This window comes from Macrobrachium rosenbergii, chromosome 23 (assembly GCF_040412425.1).
Source record: "Macrobrachium rosenbergii isolate ZJJX-2024 chromosome 23, ASM4041242v1, whole genome shotgun sequence".
NCBI lineage: Eukaryota > Metazoa > Arthropoda > Malacostraca > Decapoda > Palaemonidae > Macrobrachium > Macrobrachium rosenbergii.
The window spans coordinates 45,379,641-45,400,542 of NC_089763.1; the positions used below are offsets into that span (position 1 = coordinate 45,379,641).

A 20,902-nucleotide genomic window follows, 5' to 3' on the forward strand; every position below is an offset into this window, starting at 1 on the left:
AAAAAAATTATCTTTCGCCCTTTAAAACATCAACGGTAAAGCTTTTTTTTCCTTACACTTTCATGGAAGTAAATTTTCTTGTAACAGACGAAAAAGATGAAGAAAATATTTTTATTGTTATTTTTCGTATTTCAATAGAAAAAAATGGGAAATGCAATTTTGTTGTTCTAACATAACCTTAAACTTTAAGATAAAAACAAATAAAGAACATTTCATTTGATTCAAAGAGATACTTTAGAGTATTTATGAGAGACAAAAACTGAAAAAAAACTGAGAGCATGGCATAATTGACAAAGAGAGAGAGAGAGAGAGAGAGAGAGAGAGAGAGAGAGAGAGAGAGAGAGAGAGAGAGGAGAGAATTTATGCTATCAAAAATTGAGAGCATGGTTATATGGAAAGAGAGAAGAGAGAGAGAGAGAGAGAGAGAGAGACGAGAAAAATTAAGAGGAGAAAGAGAGAGAGAGAGAGAGAAAGAACCTGAGACCACTGAGCTGATTAACAGAGGGCTGGAGAGATTAGAATTTTACGTGGCTAAGAACGAAGTTTATGCTATCAAAAACCACATTTTGTAACGAGAAATGAATTTAATGGTAACAGATTGAGACTCGAACTCGGGCCTGACAGAGTGCTAGTTTACGCTTCCAACAAAAAAGAGAGAGAGAGAGAGAGAGAGAGATAATGTCATCAGTCCTACCAGTCTGTCACGAGCTGCAGATTGGCATTGTACTTCCTGAAGGTGTTGCGGTAGGAGGCCAGCTCCTCTCCTTCAGTGATGCCTTCTCCAACGACCCAGACGTAGCGGAGCTCCTCCAGGGCTCTTACCACCTGGGAGAAAAAATAAATGAATCAGTCAGTTAAGCAGTTAATCTTACTTTTCCCTTCGAACGGGCTGGCTCCAGAAGTTAGTACTTAGCCGGTTGTCAGCAATTATTGTTCTGGGATATGCCTGTCAGCACACACACACACACACACATTGTTCTATATATATATATATATATATATATATATATATATATATATATATATATATATATATATATATATATATATATATATATATATATATATATATATATAAATATATAAAATATACATATATAAATATATAAATGCACATTTATATATACATACATATATATATATATATATATATATATATATACATATATATATATATATATATTGTTACATCTGAAAAAGCACGTCTGTTAGACATAAAGACAACTAAACTATGCAACTCACGACAGGGCATAGAAGCAGTTGGGACAAGTCTGAATTTTTCTTTTATATATTAGTTATAGTTAAATAAATTAATGAAAGTGGTATGAGATTGGAAGTTTAAGACTTAAGCAGTATTGTAGATATGTGCTGAAAATTAAAACATCAAAACGGGGTTCGCAAAGCAAAATGATAACTTTTAAGAGCAAAGGACGGTGCGACTGTACAGCCTAGCGCCCTATTCTAGACCAGCCTCAAAGAAAACAAGGTAAAGTAAGAGGTATGAATGAGGGTCGGGTCTGACCAGGAATGAGGCGATAGACATTCGGCCTCTTGAAGGAAGGGCTGTTAAGAGAATCAGGAAAAACGAAGGCAGATACAGAATCCCAAAGCAGTTAAATAAATTTTTGGCAATGAAATAATGTACAGAACCCAACTAGGTTAATAAGGAAGAATGACTATACAGAATCATTTTGATCAAGGGAGCTTGGTGATATGGACTCCATAATCTGAAAGTGTCAAGTGCTCTTGAATGAAAATAACGAAATCGGCATAAAAATGGAAGTTTCCACCAGATAAAAAAAAAAAAAATTTTGTTTCCAAATGTTTGTGCACTAGCGGCCTAAATATAATCTAATTCTTAATAAAGAAAATCATTTTAAAATCTCAACATATTTTCATTTCACCGCCTCACTATGACTATACTTTACCTCCAAACTGAAGTTGACGGCGATAGTACAATCTTCTTTGCGAACAAGCAGAGGTTGGCGGAGCGCATGCGTGTAGTCGGCAGATGCCAGACTTCTCCATTCGACCATCACCGCCTTCATGCTGACCTCGAGGGCGTCCTGGATCTCCTGCCACTGCTTCTGCAGGGAGATGCCCTCCTCGCTGCTCACAATCCTTGTGAGAATAAGCGGCATTATGGATAAGAATGACCATTCAAGTATATCCAAGCATATGTGCATATACTGTATATGTTTTAAATAAGAACGCTGCAACATATATCTGCACAACACACAAATATATATATATATATATATATATATATATATATATATATATATATATATATATATATATATATATATATATATATATACATATATATATGTATATACATATATGCATATATATACATATATATACTGCATAAATACACACATATATGTATAACTCTATATATACATATATGCGTGTGTATTTATGCAGTATATATATATATATATATGTATGTATGTATATATACTGCATATATGTATATACATATATGCTGTATATATATAGAGAGAGATATACTGTATATATAAATAATATATATATACACACAGACACATATAATATATATATGAGTGTAGACATACATCGCAGCGTTCTTATTTAAAACAATCTGAATATCACACGGCTTCACATCTATTTGTCTCGCAAAATATTACAAACCAAAGCCCGTCATTCGAGCAACTTACGGGTGAGAGAGTTCCGAAAAGGTCTTGATGTTTCCTGAAACGCGATTGCGGACTTCCTGAAGACCCTTCAATTTGGACACAATTGGCGGGAAGTACCGATGATATGGGATATTCTCCTCTCCGCTCTCGCTCTCTTTCCCCTCTTGCACCTCTTCTTCGTTCGTCCTTCCTCCTCCTAATCCTCCTACTCCTAGTCCTGGCCCTTCCTTCGGTCCCAAATCAAGGCTTGCGCCTAGTCCTCCGAGTAAATTGGAACCCTCTGCGTCTAGGCCTCCTTCCTCCTCTTCTTCCTCTTCTCCGTTCTCCTTCTCTCCCAAAGCCTTTCCGTACTCCCAGCTTTCGAAAAGCTCCTGTCATGAAAAGGCATACCGTACGTGACTTACAGAAATTATTATTTTTAATATATTATTACTGTCATTCAGAAGATAAACCCCTATTCTTGTGGAACAAGCCTACAGGGACCACTGACTTGAAATTCAAGCTTCCAGAGAATCTGGTGTTCATTTGAAAGGAGTTACAGAAGATAATAGGAAACACAGCAAGGATAGATAAGTTACTACAAAACAAAGAGATTATTAACCAATAAATTAATAAATGGATAAAGATAAATATAAATGAATAAAATACAAGGTGAATTGACGTAGAGCAGTAATGTATTGCATCTTCACTTGAACTTGTGAGGTTCCAATTGCACAACATTAGGAAGAAAGGAAAAATGAACAGCTATATCAATGAGAAGAATGCTAAGAGATTCACAGTTTCGTGAAAAACAATCTGTGTAATAAAATCCACAATTATATAGTAAAAATACTTTACTATGTAAAATAAACAGACTTTCGAACACTTGAACGGTGTTCCTCATCAGTGCTTAACGTGAAAATGTATTTAACACTTGAACGGTGTTCCTCATCAGTGCTCAACGTGAAAATGTAAAAAACATTTTAACGTTAAGCCCCTGATGAGGAACACCGTTCAAGTGTTCGAAAGTCTGTTTATTTTACATGGTAATATATTTTTTTTACTATATAATTGTGGATTTTTATTACACAACAAGCAGAATGTTGTAACATTATCCAAGTAAAAAAGATCTCGTATTCTGTCACTGCCATATAAATTCAGAATAAATTCGAATAAATTCAGAATAAATTCGAAACTTGGTTCTACTTATAAAAGAAGACTGGCAGCAGAGCTTGAAACCTCTTTTCTTTGTGAAAATCCTAATTTTGACGTGAAAAAAATTTTCAGCCTGCAAATATTAAAAATAAATAGGACTAAAAATTGTTTATTAATAGATTTCATATAGGGAAATAAAGTATTTTAACAAATACTGATAATAAATAGATTACAAACTGTTTATGATTAGATTTCGTATAAGATAGGTCTCGTAGAGAAACACGAGCGTCAAGTACTTCAACATATATTGAAAATAAACAGAATTAAAAACTTATCGCAAATCGATTTCCTATAGGACGGGTCTCGTAGGCAAACACGAACGTAAAATATATTAACATAAAACTATCATGTTTGTAAAGCGAAATGGCCCAAGTGGTAGCACATTCTTACTTGGCCTTCGACTTTACCTTCGACCTTTACCTTACCTTTACCTTTACTTTTAAGTCACTCTGAATATTGGTTTCTTTTTTGGAGTGTGCATACCAAGTCTGAGACCTTTACCTCATTGTTCAAAAGTTAAGGCCTAGGTTAAATCCTATTTGACTGACCTCTTCATGTGACCTTTACTTTGACACTTGGACTGATCACATGAAGTGTTTAATCTCCATCACAAATGGGTGATTTAAATATAAAGTTCGAAAGACGAACATATAGAGGTTTGGATATAGTTCTCAACCTTTTTTGGCCCACGCACCCTTTCACCGTATGTCAGGATGTCATCTAACCCTTTTCCACAATTGCCTGCCTCAAAAGGTGCATTCCAAATAATGTGTAAATCATAATAAAAATCCTTGGTCACAATCCCCCCCTACCCCAGAAACTCTGAAATTCCCTCCTGTTGAGAATCACTGGGATAGGCAGACAGACATATTGGCATTCAGGTCAATTACCAAATGTCCCCCACACGATGAACAGTGGCATAAAAAGGTCAGCAGTAGGTTGTGAACTGTGCTTTTAGTACACAATTGCGGACAAGAAGTAAAGCATTCAGTCGCTGATACTTATGACCACTGCCTTACATAGCATTCAAGTAGGTCAGATGAGCTATGGTTTTTCTTTTAGTTTGCATGTGAGAAAGAATTTTTCATAATAGCTTCAATTTTAAGAAAAGACATATATCCTTGTCCCTTATAAAGGGTATTTAACTAAACATATCCAGGTCTTATCAGAATGAAATGAAAGGAAACATCCATACCTTTGCCGTTTCTACCTCATGTTTAAGAAGTTCCATGAGGTGTGGAAGACAATTGGTGTACTCGTTCAGGATAATTGGACGCTCCAACATTGTTCCCAACAACTCTACAACCTAAAATGGAATTTTTACATTATTTACCAAATGTATTTTATTGTTACAAACAAGTAAAAATTATAACAAATTATACATAAATCCAAGAAAGAATTTTTACATTAGTTACCAAAAGTACGTTTTTTGTTGTAAACAAGAAACACATTACAAATAACCCTCAAATCAAGAAATAAAAAAAAAGTCGTAAATTTTCAAAAACTACGCAACTACCCTAAGTACACCTCAAGGCTCTTCTCATATTCATAAAAGAAAAAAAGAATATAAGAAAAGCCTTAGAACTACAGATCGAAAATATTCATGAATTATCATAATTTTAAAACAGTTTGAACACTAAGCTGTTACCTTGAAGTATGCCTCTGGGCTCTGACTCTCCTGAAGAGCATGCCGAACGATGAGACTGAGTCGTTGTTCCAGTTCGGTGACTTTCATCTTGAACTGGCGATGCCCTTCGGTGAAGGCCGTCTCTGCAGGGTCCAGGCAGTCGTAGGTGTTGATGGAGAAGGCTGTGTAGGCCTCGTTGAATTCGCTGGAACAGAAAAAGTGATCAGATGCCACGGAAATTCTGGGACAGTTAAATTTATTTTTCGCAAGAATCAAAAAAGCCTCGTTACTGTTTCTCATCATTAAAGACAAAATTAAAATCAGTCCACGTAAAGAATATTTCAGGAAGGTAACTTCAATATTAACAAGTATTAAAGTTTATTTTTCTAGTTCTATAACATAACATAGTGAAACAATAAAAGCAAGGTTAGAAAACATTTAACCATATGTTATAGCTAGGCATCAGCAGTGTTAGGGGAAACTGATTTTTGAGAGACTAATAACTTTCATGTTGTTTCCACAGTGAAATTAATTACAACCGAGTTTAATATTATGAAACTATGCTACTTTGCTGGCACCTACTGTGGTAAAAGCGTTCTAAAGAACAGTTTCAAGGAAATAAGTTTCTATCCTATTAACTTCCCTCTAGAAATAATTTTTAACTAAGGTTTTTTTCCATATTTCGCGTAGAAATAACTTTAACGATTATTTGCATTCTAACTGTATGTAACATCTCACATGTTTTATAACGTTTATTAATCCGTCGTTCTAAGTTCCAAAACATTCCCACAAAGATTCAAGAAAATCGTGATGGTTTGTCTCATAACACCTTTGCATAACTTCCAAATACTTTTAATTTCAACATCATGATACGATCTGTTCACCCATTGTTACTAGACAAGTACTAAATATAAAGTCTGTCCCAGAATAAGAAATCAATATCCTTACCTGTACACGGCTGCAATGTTTGCTCCCAAAATTTTCCCTTTTGGACCTCCAAATTCCACCTTTTCAATCTTTAAGAACTCTTTGGCGATGTCAAAAATTTCCTGAAATTGTAATGAATGTATTGAGTGGAAGCCATGATTTGCGTTATTATCGTAGCTATAGTAAATGTTTTGCCAAAAATTTAACGTTTCATACAGATTTTTACCAAAAGAACTCAAATGCAGAAATCATCTATATAATTAAAGTTAAATTCGTTGTTTAAATGGGTCCCGACAGGAAACTCCCCAAAAATAAGCAAAGATGATAAGTAGTTTCTTCGTGAAATTATCAGTAAGTTTCGTAATCACATTTTTCTGTTTTTCATGCGAAATACTCCAATGTAATTACAGCAGTATTCATTGATTATGCAACATGCTCTAATTTCGATTTTTAAACATTTTAAATGCATAAATGTTTATCAAATACACAGAATTGGATAGAGTTTTCCAAAATCTTATAACCTGTCTGTATTTAAGAAGTAGTCTGTCTATCGCCCATTCTTCTTCCCTTCTGTACTTTATCTTGTTTTCTTTAGGCCTAGGCTAGAAAAAAAGGCTTTAGGTTTTCAATATCTGTTCCCTCGGTCTTCCTACTTAAAATACTCAGTGGAAATTCCAGCGTCGATCTTTTAGTAGTGAAGTCTCTCTCGCAGCACATGCGGTAGTGAGCTCAGCTCTCAGCCGAATTGACAGGTATTCGATCCCAGGATCAAGAAGTAAACATATAGGCCCGTTCATCAAAGACCCTGTATGTCTCTGTTACCCTACACAGTGAATAGCGTATCTTGTTGTTAGTTGAGTATTGTGGGTTTAGTTGGAATCAAGAGAGAGGAAAAGATAGGAAAAATAACATTCGCGAATGATGCGTACTCCGTCAAAAATTCTTACCATCAAAATGAACAAACGAGACATTCTCTCTCTCTCTCTCTCTCTCTCTCTCCTTTACCTTGATATTAGCCAGACGCTGCAGAAACTGGTCCATCCTTGCAAATGCGTGCGCAGGATGGAATTCCCAGCGTCTAGGTTTCTCGCCCTCCCCAAAATATGTGTCGACCTTGGCCCGGTGCTCATCGAAGCTGTCTCTGGAAGCAGAGGAGAGAAGAATCAGACAATCGAAAGAGAAATCACGTGGACCGGAATAACGACGATAATAGAAGAATTTAGTCATTCGAAAGAGAAATCATACGATAACAGAAAAATCCACACAATCGAAAGAGCAATCAAACGGGCTGGAACAACGATGATATAAGAATTCAGGCATTCAGAAGAGGGATCATACGGACTGGAATAACAATAACGATAGAACAGATATTCGTAGGAGACATCACGCAAGAAGATATAATAATAATGATACTAATTTTGTAAAACGATAAAACAACCACCTCATGATTTACTGACGACTAACACTGGGGTGGTCCGGGGATCAGGCCCAAGATGGGTTAGGTAGGACACTGTGTCCTAGGATGGGTTGCGAAAGGATATAAGATAATGTGTGACTAAAGTTAAATAGCTCCAAAGAAACGCACGCATAAAATCTTACCAATGATAATAATAATGATAATAATACAACAGAGGAAAAGAGAATGAATAATCGGAAGGCATGCAACACTGAAAATGTAAATACTATTAAATGATGATAATACGCTGACAAGTGAAATAATAATAATAATAATAATGGATAAATATCAACATTAAAAAACTGCACTGTTATGCTTTAATAGGTACATGTCTCAGGTGTAGCTTGAAGATAATTTTCCAAGATACGTAACGTATGACCTTCCATGTATAACTTTTTAAATATTTCCAAAGAAATAAATTGTTTCACGAGAGGATGTTTGATATTCGACATAGCACCGTGAAACAAAATGGAAATTATAAGGCAGGCTTATTGATGGCATCTTTGTAATTTTTAACGTTTAGCAAGAAAAATCGGATGAAAGAATATTTCGTTATTTAAAATGCAAAAACCCTCATATGGCATAAGTCAAAATAAGTCTTTAACGAAGATATTTAACATGACAGCATTCGTGTTGTCCGGAAGTCAAGAAACAAATAAATTTGCTGAAAGATATGAACACAATAATCAAGAACAGTGAATGGCAGCGTTTACATTGTTCATATACCAAATAACATTCAAATATTTACGAAATTGACAATAAAATGAGCATATAAGCTAAAGTAGTCCAGGCGACAGTATAATGTTGGCCTGTGGCCAAAGATCCACACTTACTTGAAAATCTTACCTGAAAGTCTTACTTACTTGGGAGTCTTACTTACTTGAAAGTCTTGCTTACTTGAAGGTTAATCGGAAGTCTTACTTACCTGAAAGTCTTACTTTTAGTTCTTACCTACGTGAAAGTCTTACTTACTTGAAAACCTTGAAGACACTAACGCAGGTGTTAATTTTCAGCAGAGGCTCTGTAGTTTCTGCCTGGAAGCCCACGGTCCCTATAAAGGCTCTCCCCTGATAGAGAAAAGAATAAAATGGTTGTGAAGAGAGCAGCAACAAAATCAGTGTAATGAATCAATATCTTACAAGACTAAACGATATATCAATGTACCCTCTTTAGTGAGGGTAGGACCTAGACCTATTAGAGTATTGTTTTATCCATAGAGAGAGAGAGAGAGAGAGAGAGAGAGAGAGAGAGAGAGAGAGAGAGAGAGAGAGAGAGAGAGAGAAATAGGAGGCATCAGGAATGAAACTGTATTGTGGCTGGTGTTCTAAGGCATGGATTCATTGCGGCCATTATTCTTGCAATTATAAGCTAACCGGACTTTGCAGATTGTTTTTTTTTTTTTTACAAAAGTACTTTATCACCTCTTTTAAATGCTCTTGCATCTCATCGCTGCAAGAGAATTTATATTTGTAAAAATGAATTTATTTGTTATGTTGGGAGACAATGCGACTGATCATACTATCAACTGTGAATTTTTCTTGTTTACTACATAGAATATCATACCTTCTACATAAGGCGCATAATATTCTAATCAAATATTGTGCGTCAGATATGGGATATAACTTTCAAAGTATATTGTTATTTATAAAAATATAAACATCAAGTGTTGGGGACAGATTCATAACCAAATCATTAAATTAAGTAATCTAGTTAGTAACTTCAACAACAACCGTGTGGACTATAAAAATGTCATGTCTCCAACAACCGTGTGGCATGTCTTTAACAACCGTGTGGATTATAACAATGTCACGTCTTCAACAACCGTGTGGATTATAACAATTTCACGTCTTCAACAACCGTCAACAGTCTTTCAACAACCGTGTGGATTATAACAGTGTCACGTCTTCAACAACCGTGTGGATTATAACAATGTCACGTCTTCAACAACCGTGTGGATTATAACAATGTCACGTCTTCAACAACCGTGTGGATTATAACAGTGTCACGTCTTCAACAACAACCGTGTCACATCTTCAACAACCGGTTATAACAATGTCACGTCTTCAACAACCGTGTGGATTATAACAGTGTCACGTCTTCAACAACCGTGTGGATTATAACAGTGTCACGTCTGCAACAACCATGTGGATTATAACAATGTCACGTCTTCAACAACCGTGTGGATTATAACAATGTCACGTCTGCAACAACCGTGTGGATTATAACAGTGTCATGTCTTCAACAACCGTGTGGATTATAACAGTGTTACGTCTGCAACAACCGTGTGGATTATAACAATGTCACGTCTTCAACAACCGTGTGGATCATAACAATCACGTCTGCAACAACCATGTGGATTATAACAATGTCATGTCTTCAACAACCGTGTGGATTATAACAATGTCACGTCTTCAACAACCGTGTGGATTTTAACAATGTCACGTCTTCAACAACCATGTGAGGTTATAACAATCACGTCGTCAACAACCGTGTGCCATAACAGTCTGCAACAACCGTGTGGATTATAACAGTGTCATAACGTCTGCAACAACCGTGTGGATTATAACAATGTCACGTCCAACGTCTTCAACAACCGTGTGGATTATAACAATGTCACCTCTTCAACAACCGTGTGGATTATAACAATGTCACGTCTTCAACAACCGTGTGGATTATAACAATGTCACGTCTGCAACAACCGTGTGGATTGTGTCATGTCTTCAACAACAGAGTAAATTGTAACAACTGAAACGTTTTTTCCATTTTTTCCACGTGTTCTAGAAAGTCGACACATAAACTACGGATTTCTTAATTAACAAGCCTGTAAAAATGTCTTATCACCCGGCAAATAAGCAGCCATCACATTCTTACCTTCAAGAATACAAAACTATGGCTTATTCTCCTTACCATACTAATGAGCAGGTTTGTTATCTCCCTAAAGAGAGTGACTATTCTGTCGGGCTTCCTGTAGGCGGGGCAGGCCGCCCACAGGAGGCATATGCAGTGCATCAAGGGCGGGATGAGAGGCTCCGACTCCTGGAACTCTCCAGCTTCCAGTCCTTCGAACAGGGGTTTCATTGGGCTCAGGTGGATCATGATGTCTTGGGATTCTTGTACGGCTGGAAAAGTAATACACGCAAGGATATTCCGAGTCATTATACAAAGAACTTAAGACTTTTCTAATATTATTATTGGCTGAAACTTCATAATTGCAAGAGATAAAAGTATCTGAGATAACATGTCAATAATATTTCATCAACACGACTGTAGAATTATTATCACTGTTATTTTCCAAAATGACTAAATATTCACATACGACAACCCTCCTCCGAATAAAAAAATAAATGCCAGAGAGAGAGAGAGAGAGAGAGAGAGAGAGAGAGAGAGAGAGACTCAGGCCTCCTCTAGTACTATATAACTAAACTTGGAAGTCGAACTAAAGGCATAATGTTGAACTTACCCATAGTAACGTCGGCGCACATTTTGACGAAGGCTGGGTAATAGGCCGACTCCGTAATCTCTAGAATGTTGGACATCATACGCACCTTGGAAAAAATGAGTAACGCAAGAAAAAAAAAAGGCAAATGAAGAAGTAACTGAATACGTATGGGAACGAATAGCAAGTCAAATAAATAGATATCAAGCTGGAGGCTCTTCAAGTAATACTGAATTATCAGACGCTATCCACATGAAAATCATTATTATCACATTTTTTTTTCCTACTTCCTACCTTCTTATCCTGAAGTTGGTTCGCGATGTGAGAAAAGTTCTCTCTGCGTTTACTCCAGAACGTGATCTCTTCCAAGGGCTTTGGGAAATGGTCGGGGGTGACCAGGTCGTCTGTATCCTGCAGGAGAACCTCCTCTACTTGGTGCACCCATTTGATCACGACTCCCTCGATGGCACTTTTCAGCTGGGAGTCTGTCATCTCGCCCCTGAAATAATGGAATGAATTAGTGGATCCGTCGGGGTTTACCATTTATGGTACGAATGGTTACTGTCGTCCCTTTCCCAAATCAACCACTATCTCACTGAGGCCCCCATTTCACCCTACATTTTACTAATTTATTTATATTTTTGTCTATTTATTTATTGATCTATTAATTTGTCTTTTTTATTTTCTAATAACTGGTCTCTCTGTATATCCTATTATCTTCTGTAACTTCTTCCAAATGAACACCATATTCTTTGGAAGCTTGAATTCCAAGTCAATGTCCCACGAAGGCTTGTTCCATATGAATGTGGGTTTATCTTCTCAACAGTAATAATAACAATGATTTGGCCTGTACGCTTAGGCTTGTATATGGCGACTTAACTGCCATAAACTATCCAGTTCCCTTAAAAGATATCAGGTCAATTGGCTTCTGAAAAGAGAACATCCTCAAACTTGATTTATTCTTATACACCCGTAACGCTTTTGCCATTCTTATTCATAGATTTTTTTGGAGATAAGTAGATACCCAGCCATTCCGCAACTGGAGAAAGGTCAGGTGCATTGTTGCCAGATCTACAGATTAACATGAAATCTACACTTTTCTTTTAGCGTGTCAGATTTTCTGATTGTTTTTTGTTTTTGAAATGGGCGAAATCTCCAAATTTTTATGAATCTCTTTTCCAGTTCATAAAACTGTCTTGCAAAAGTGTAAAATATTTTTGAAAATAAGTAAAAATTATGGTAATTCTGTGTAGATTGCTCTCAAGTATACACAGTTCAAGAACTAAAAGTAAATATTTTAGGAGGGCGACTGACATTTCAGGGTGAGTAGCAGGCAATTTTGATTTATATGCTTCAGTGTCGTAAGGATTAAAATATATGCATTGCTGGCACAATGTTTCACAACTTTCTTGATCGGAAGTATTGTGACCAAGCTCCGGGTATTTGAGGACTTGTGGGTCACGTTATGTTAGGTAACATACCTGTTGGGGGAAGGGGGGCGTTTAGTGCCGTCAGTAGTACACTGTAGGTATTATCACTAAAGGGTGTTTGCAGCGTCCCCTCGGCCCATATCTGCACCCACCTTTTAGCCTTTGTTTTACCTCTATTCCCGCTTCCTTTCTTTAATCTTACTGTTCAACCTCTCTAACTCCCTTCTTTCACTGTCTTAAGCCATGAACGGCCGAAAATGCCTAATGCTTGGCTTGACAGCCTAAATGTCAAATCCTACACACGGGGCACTCGTGTCGAATTTCGTAACCATTTTCATAAAATTAATTTCCAAAAATGTGTTTATAATGAACGTCGATTTGATCCAATTCGGGTTCAGCACGCATGATTTGATCATTATCATCAAGTTATCAACCTTCATAATCATAACGAGAAAATTATGGCATTCATAAAGAATTTATGTACATAGCAAAAACTAATGGTTCTCACTTCTCTTTCACTCTTTTACTTAACAAGTATATATATATATATATTATATATATATATATATATATATATATATATAAATATATATATATATATTTACAGTATATATATATATTATATATAATATATATATATATATATATATATATATATATATATTTATATATATATATATATATATATATATATATATATATATATACAATCATATATATATATATATATATATATATATATATATCTATATTAGAAAATTGCGTACCAGTAAGCCAATAATTGGGCTACCTTTATCTCGTTAGAACAGTCACGCTTGAAAAGTCATACCATTTTTTCTCTCTCTCTCTGGCTTCGATTACCTTACATGATTCGACCTAGTTTGTGAAAATTACTCACCACCGATATGACTCCATCGAGCATAACCGCTCATGGTGTGTGCACAACTCCCACACCCTGCTTCTCCTATAATTCTCTTTGACATCACCACATATCTCCCTGACTGCCTGTCTACAAATATTTCGATCCATGGCGCTTCTTCCCTTCATTTAATTTGCAATTGTATTGATCAACCTTGAAAAAGAATAAGGAGTAACACTAGAGAGTCTTCCAACAAATCTGTTCTCTCCCTCGAACACATACAAGAGAGAGAGAGAGAGAGAGAGAGAGAGAGAGAGAGAGAGAGAGAGCTACTGAAGACCTTTCTTTAAGCATTACTCCTTAGTCTCTGTGAAGGTTGACCTATACCGCTGCAAAACGAATGATTGGAATTAAGTGATCAGGACCGATATCTCTATGAAGAAGTGTCTGGGAGGATCTGTGATGAAAACCGCTGTTTCATCACTGGACGAAGATCAACCCCTCTCTCGTGACTTACGTGTCCAACGCATGCCTCTCCGCCTTCTCGAGCGTCTCCAATCCGAAGGGAAGCGGGAGGAGAGTCTGTCCCCTGAGCTGTCCCCACATACGATAGACCGTTCCCCTCAGCGAGTACAGCTGACGAGATACGTCTTCACACACCATGTCCGGCCACCCGTGTCGATTCTCGGGATTCTCCAGCATAGGGATGATCACCTGATGAGGATGGTTTGGCGATTAACTATCGGTTGGTTAATATTGTCCTCTGCAGCTGATCAACACAAACCAGATATGAACTAAACATGGTGAATGTAAAGGAGACAGCCGCACGAAGATATCGTTTATTGGTATAATCTCTTGACTGAAGAATATATTAAAGGGTGTGTACAATGATGGCATGTGAGACAATCTGAGGTATTAACATTATTGATACTAAATTTGCCGTCTTTTGTTTGTTTTTACGTTTGTGCCCGAGGGGCTGGTACTATACATGACGGAATCTTCGCGGGGCGCCGTGCTTAGTACCAGCCCCTCAGGGATAATAGTCAAAATATTAACAAAAGATGAAAAATTTCTCATTATCTAGGCAAATTTCTCAAATTAGCTCACCTGTACTGCATTATATAAACCCTTTATTATATTCTTCAGTCGAAAAAATTGTTACTAACGACATCTCCGTGCGGCAATCTCCTTTACATCTACCCGAAAACAGGATTGTTTGGTAATTTTGAGAGGTTATACAACACCAGTTCGAAATTGACTAGAGTATTGTTTGGAAGATACCTGACGTTTTGTCGTCATATATCTGAATCGACGTAATTAGAAACTGACTAAAGGGACTATGTGGACAATGACTACAGGTTGGTCATGATGTCTGAATGAATCAACATATCAGTTATAAATTTATTAGTAGTTTGCCAGTCCTGCCAATGACGATGTAATCTTTACATAGGAGAAATTAGCTAACAATTTTCTATAAATAGTCATAATAAATCAACCAATGGACTAACTGAAAAAAATACCAGCTTGTTAGTTCATAATAAACTCCGTAGGGAGGTATTCCCATCAGTGCACCTCATGCTGTGCAATGTAGGCATTACTTAAGGTTCTTTGCAGCGTGCCTTCGGCCCCTAGCTGCAACCTCTTTCATTCCTTTTACTGTACTTCCGTTCTAATTCTCTTTCTTTCATCTTACTTTCCACCCTCTCCTAATAATTGATTCCTATGTAACTGCGAGGTTTTTCTCCTGTTAACACCTTTCAAATAATTTTATTTCTATTTCAGTTTCAGCGTCGAATGACCTTTGGCCTAACTTCTATTTTATTCTATAATGAATCAAACAATGGACAAACTGGAAAAATTAACAGGCTGTTATTCACAATAGTTGCAGTTGTTTAATCAGTACAAGGAAGTTAACAGAAAGTTTTGAAAAATGGCTATAGTCAATCAACTTAAATATTAACTATTAACTGGCACTAGTACATAACTGTTCACATTCCATTAACCGACCTATGAACCGGAAACTGATTACACGTTTGTCGCTACTGATCATAATGATCACATGGGACATGTAATAATATGAGATAAGCACGCATTTATCGTGGCTGATCGTAATCGATATAAGGAGAAAATTAAATGGAATCTGTTAACAAGGAAAATCAATTGCAGCGTATGAGAGAAAAAGTTTCTTCCTGATAGCGTTCTCTCTCTCTCTCTCTCTCTCTCTCTCTCTCTCTCTCTCTCTCTGTTAATGATGTCATTCTCTCAATATAGTATAAATAATTTCCCTCCCCCCTCTCTCTCTCTCTTAATAGTGTCATTCTCTCAATAGCATAAATACTTCCCCTCATACTTCCCCTCCCCCCTCTCTCTCTCAATATTAGCGTATGTTTCCAGACAACAAATGATACATCAGCAAATTATTCGTAGAAAATGAATTCTCTCTCTCTCTCTCTCTCTCTCTCTATCAATGAATAATATTGTTTCCAGATAACGAATGATACATCAGCACATCATTCTCAGAAAATGAATTTTCATTCAGCCTTCTCTCTCTCTTACAGGTAAAATAGCATACATTCTTCAGGAAATGAACTTTCTATGAGCACATTGCATCTGCTAAATATCCCTTCAACGTTTCCTTACCTCCTCAATTAACGTGGAGAGTTGGTCGAGAGGCTGGGGCGAAATGTCGCCAAAGATGACATGGTCCCGGACATTGCTGGTGTCTTCCTCTCTGACGAGAGGGACATCGCTGGTCTTCAGGAAGTACACGGCCTTCGTCCGGAGTCCCGAAGGAACTTCCGATGTTGCGACCAGCTGATTGGTTAAGTTCTGTCCAACGATCACCTGAGAGTTGAAAATGAAGCTCTAAGTTCCTTGTGCGTAACTACTACGTTTAGAGATTCGAAGTGCCCCCTCCTTAAAATGCTATAAATTGTGCTTGTGTTACGACTATACACATATTTCAAGTATTTTTGTTACGTGCACTCACGAGGGATACCATTTCCTATCATGAAATGAAATGTACGACTGTATGGAGCACAATCATCAAATATGTCCAATACAATTAGGATATATGAATTTATATTTTTTGCAAAGTTTGTCCGCTCTCAGACGATACGAGATCACGGCGAAGAGCTGGTTGAGACTAATAAGATAACTCAACGAGGAACAGAAGAACTCTTGGGCTACGATCACCGACCAACACTTAACAACCAATTGCAGAGTATTAGCTACACCGTATTACTGTAGCACCTATTCATGACGGTTAAGTGTCTATTAACTTTAGATAGCGAGCGTAACTCGATTCTGAACTATTTTCCTTTTTTACTGCATATACTGTTTGGGTACTGTTAATGGTGTTTAGGTCGACAGCGTCCAGTGCCCAAGAAAGCGTAATACTGTTGATAGATAACTTAACTCTGCTGCAAAACTTACTTTCCTTCCAGGCTCTGTTTCCGCCTTAATTCTTGCTTCGTAAGAGTAGCTGGTTTGAGTGACCAAACGCAAGGATTAAAAAATCGCTGCCCACGCAGACATAAGTGAATTTAGGACAGAGAGACAGGCGATTTAGACACATCCAGTTCAAACCCGTTGCGCCTTTGCTGGTGACAATGCTGTTGAATTGTGTACTCTGTAGTTAATCGACTAAGGAGGGTCACATTCGGGATGAAGAAAGGCAAGGAGGAAGAGCCGTCATTCTAAAATACTTAGAACCGATAGGCTAATAGCATATAGCACCTTAACTAAGGAGTAAAATACTTTGTGTATGTATGTTCAATCCTGTTTTGGAATCTGCGTGAGTAGTTAATTTTCATAATGTTTATCTTACCTGTTCACCATCTGAGTCCAGAAATTTAAGAAGCGACGCCCTCGTGTCCTCATTTTGAACAGCCTTGGTCCAACGGTCCGCCTTCAGCCGTAACGTCTTTTTGGAGTATTCACCAAGAACGTCCCAGTTTTCTTTCTCGGATTCCACCACAGCCGCCATCTTGGATTTCAACTTTTAGACCTGCAAAATGGAGAGTGAAGGCTCAAGTTGTTTATTTGCTTTCCCATGTACGTAAATACTAAGACTGTATGATTATGGTAACTAACAATTGTTACTTTCAAATAATTTAACGAAAATGCGTGTACTGTTGTATTTCTCATTAGTGATAATTAACTGTAAAGACTGAGTAGTGGGTTTTTTGCTAATTTATCTATGGGTTTTTAATCTCATATTCTTTACCTTCTCTAAGATATATATATATATATATATATATATATATATATATATATATATATATATATATATATACATATATATATATATATATATATATGTATATATAATACATATATATATTATATATATGTACATATATATATAATTTACATATATATAAATTTATATATATATATATATATATTTATATAATATATATATTTATAAGAAATATATATATATATATATATATATATATATATATAGACAGGTAAAAATGTTAAAAGTCATAGTTTGCTACAATCTTCAGTTAGGTACTACCGGCTTTTATTTCAAACTCAGGCATTTGATCTTTCCGCTTGAAATTCGGTTACAAGTTCTGTGTGCGTAATTGAACTAAACCGGTGCTTTGATTTAAAGAGATTAGTTCCGATAGAATAAAAAGATATATATAGGCCTAATATCGGACTTATCAACTACTGTCATCATGTGAATATGCTTTAGATATGCAAGTCCACCAACCTTGGTTTCTTCTCACTTAGCTTGTCCAACTGCTTCAACTTTACGAACGTAGCTTTAAATAGAATTCTAAACTCATATCCGGCCCCGGTTTTCAGACTAGTTAGGCAAGTCTGCTGGAGGTTGCCGATTCTCTCAGATTAGCCCTATGTAAATGCAGAAATATTAGTAATAATACTAATAGAGTTATTTTACAATTATTATTACTAGTATTTTAAAGTAATTTTGCGAGATCACTTAAGACACATTGCACGATTCAAATAGGACTACAGTAGTCTGAAAAGAGGGGTCAGGTGGGTTTAGACCTATGTATGGTAAGCATTCAGAGTTACGTTCGTTAAGTTAGCCTCTATTTACTAGCTCGCCAAGTGCAAATGAAAGTATAAATATTATAGCCTCAGACCAATCGATATCTTGTACAAAATGTTCCGATTTGTTGCAACTTTGCTTTTCCAAATAGCTACTACACATGCTTTAACACTCAAAATATCATAGTAGGAAGATTTCATACTTACTGGCAACTTCAGAATTTGTCTTAGTTAGTGATGCTCTTCATTAGCGTTATGTATCACGGAAATTACGATAGTACTAAATCTTGTATATTGTCCAACGTATGTTACTGTCCATTTTCGCTGGCTCGACCTATCTGCACGGTAGGCATATCTGCACATATTTCTTTTTTATCTTTACGAACCCCGCCTCCATCATGTCTGGTTGAAGGAACTTTGTCTTTTTCTGCTGCGCATTTGACGGTTCCTTGTGTCTTCCATGGTATATCTTAAGAAATTCAAGATTATTCGACGTATATTTTAGAGACGAGCACAATAGGATTATTGTAATGTGTATTTTCCTTTGCCAATAGTCACTTGAAGATGAAAACCCACTCCCTTTCGAAATTACAAGATTTTGAAGACTCTGAAGCCCCGGAAATGTGTACGATCTATGAAATGACCTTCGAGAAAGTCGGGGAAATACTGCAGTGTGTCCTAGAAGCCTTCTTAGGCTAAGGTTTTAATCCGTTGCCACGGTAACAAGGACGCTAACCGTTGCTATGGCGACCAAGACGCTTTGCTTTTGTTTATGCACGCAATCAACACATCTGAGAAGGAAAGTCTTATAATTGAATAGATAATTAGACATTCAATGCTTGCTTAATACGTTTATGTGTTACTCTCTTCGTTTGTTTCTTCTCTGACAAAGAAAATGGGAACGTCCAAAATAAAAAGAATTCTAATTCGTTGAATATCTATAATTCTCCTCTGTAACCGGATTTCAGAAGAGCGTGACATGACGTAATTATCGATAACCACCAGGACCAAAATAAATGAAGATGCGACAAACCTCTGCGTGGGAAAAAGGTCAAATGAACTGTATAATATCAAAGCGTGGGCCATTGATATTCCCTCTAAATCCTTCTGATTCTATACGTAAATAAGTAATATAACTATATACATTTTGTACGAACTACATCACCATTGTTTGCTCTTATTTTTCAATCATATAAAGTCCCAGAAATTGCTAGAAAGCTGAACGAAAGAGTTAATGGAAAGTAATGCTGTGTAAGTTTCCTGGAAAAGTGGTTCATCTTCAACTGAGCGGTTGCCATTACTTTAATGGTTAATTAATGTCTGAGATTAAGCTGGCTTTGGCTTTATTCTATCGCTGGCCCTTCCCTAAAGTAGGGTAAGGTGTTAAAGGGAACAGGAAGCCTGGTGTGGACACCTGGGTTTGAACCAGCTAGATTAGGCGACTGTTGTCTCATATATGGATCCAACCCCCTTCGAGAGAAACAGCTTAATGTTGAAAGCAAAGCACCAAGTTTTTGTGATAAGGATTTCTTCTCATAAGTCTTCGTTAGGAATGACAAAACGGAGTTAGAATGTAAAAGGTTAACAGATAGATAATTACTTTTATCTCGAAGCCTCTGAACTACGGGACTTATTGTTTTCCTGTATCTAATTATTCACGTAAGTAATTCATAACCGGAAAAGCCACTTGATCGTCGCATTCATGGGAGCACGAACATTGATATTATCTTTTTTTTTTTTTACACACTGCACGCACACACACACATATATTTATTATATTTTCATATATATATATATATATATATATATATATATATATATATATATATATATATATATATATATATATATATATATATATATATATATATATATATATATATATATATATATATATATATATATATATATATATATATATACACACACACACTTATATGTACGCTCAGGAATAGCAGCCAGTGTAAGAGGCTCACTAGTAACACATTCCAGAAATTCTACGAAGGTCTCAGAAAAATCCTCAGACACGCTTGATGAACATACCTTGTAAATATAAACGAATAAAAAAATACAATTTATATAGTTGGTTGTAGAAAATTGTTGCATTTTTATGCTTGGAACTGTGGGAACCAATTACGAAAGGTCTTCCACTGCCGACCTTCTATCCATCCGTTCGCGGGTAAAGTCAAGGTCATCTAGCTGGAGATTTTATTCATAGATCAAGATATTCGTATTTAGAAACTTCATTTCGAGACTTTTTTACTGTTATGCAAGTACCT

At 36.3% G+C, this 20,902-nt stretch overlaps 1 protein-coding gene across 1 annotated transcript in view; it reads right to left on the reverse strand.

Annotated features, from left to right (window-relative positions):
* Positions 1–17,580, reverse strand: part of Dhc93AB (Dynein heavy chain at 93AB) — a 112,275-nt gene extending 94,695 nt beyond the window's left edge. Inside the window, exons 1-14 of the mRNA XM_067125082.1 lie at positions 17,422–17,580; positions 16,233–16,457; positions 14,110–14,306; positions 11,598–11,802; positions 11,328–11,412; positions 10,775–10,986; positions 8,840–8,934; positions 7,417–7,552; positions 6,433–6,533; positions 5,506–5,689; positions 5,053–5,163; positions 2,685–3,034; positions 1,929–2,121; positions 695–825 (exon numbers count right to left, since the gene is read on the reverse strand). Coding sequence (XP_066981183.1) covers positions 695–825; positions 1,929–2,121; positions 2,685–3,034; positions 5,053–5,163; positions 5,506–5,689; positions 6,433–6,533; positions 7,417–7,552; positions 8,840–8,934; positions 10,775–10,986; positions 11,328–11,412; positions 11,598–11,802; positions 14,110–14,306; positions 16,233–16,457; positions 17,422–17,580 — 2,384 coding nt within the window. The remainder of the gene's footprint in view (positions 1–694; positions 826–1,928; positions 2,122–2,684; positions 3,035–5,052; positions 5,164–5,505; positions 5,690–6,432; positions 6,534–7,416; positions 7,553–8,839; positions 8,935–10,774; positions 10,987–11,327; positions 11,413–11,597; positions 11,803–14,109; positions 14,307–16,232; positions 16,458–17,421) is intronic.
* Between the last annotated feature and the right edge of the window lie 3,322 nt (positions 17,581–20,902).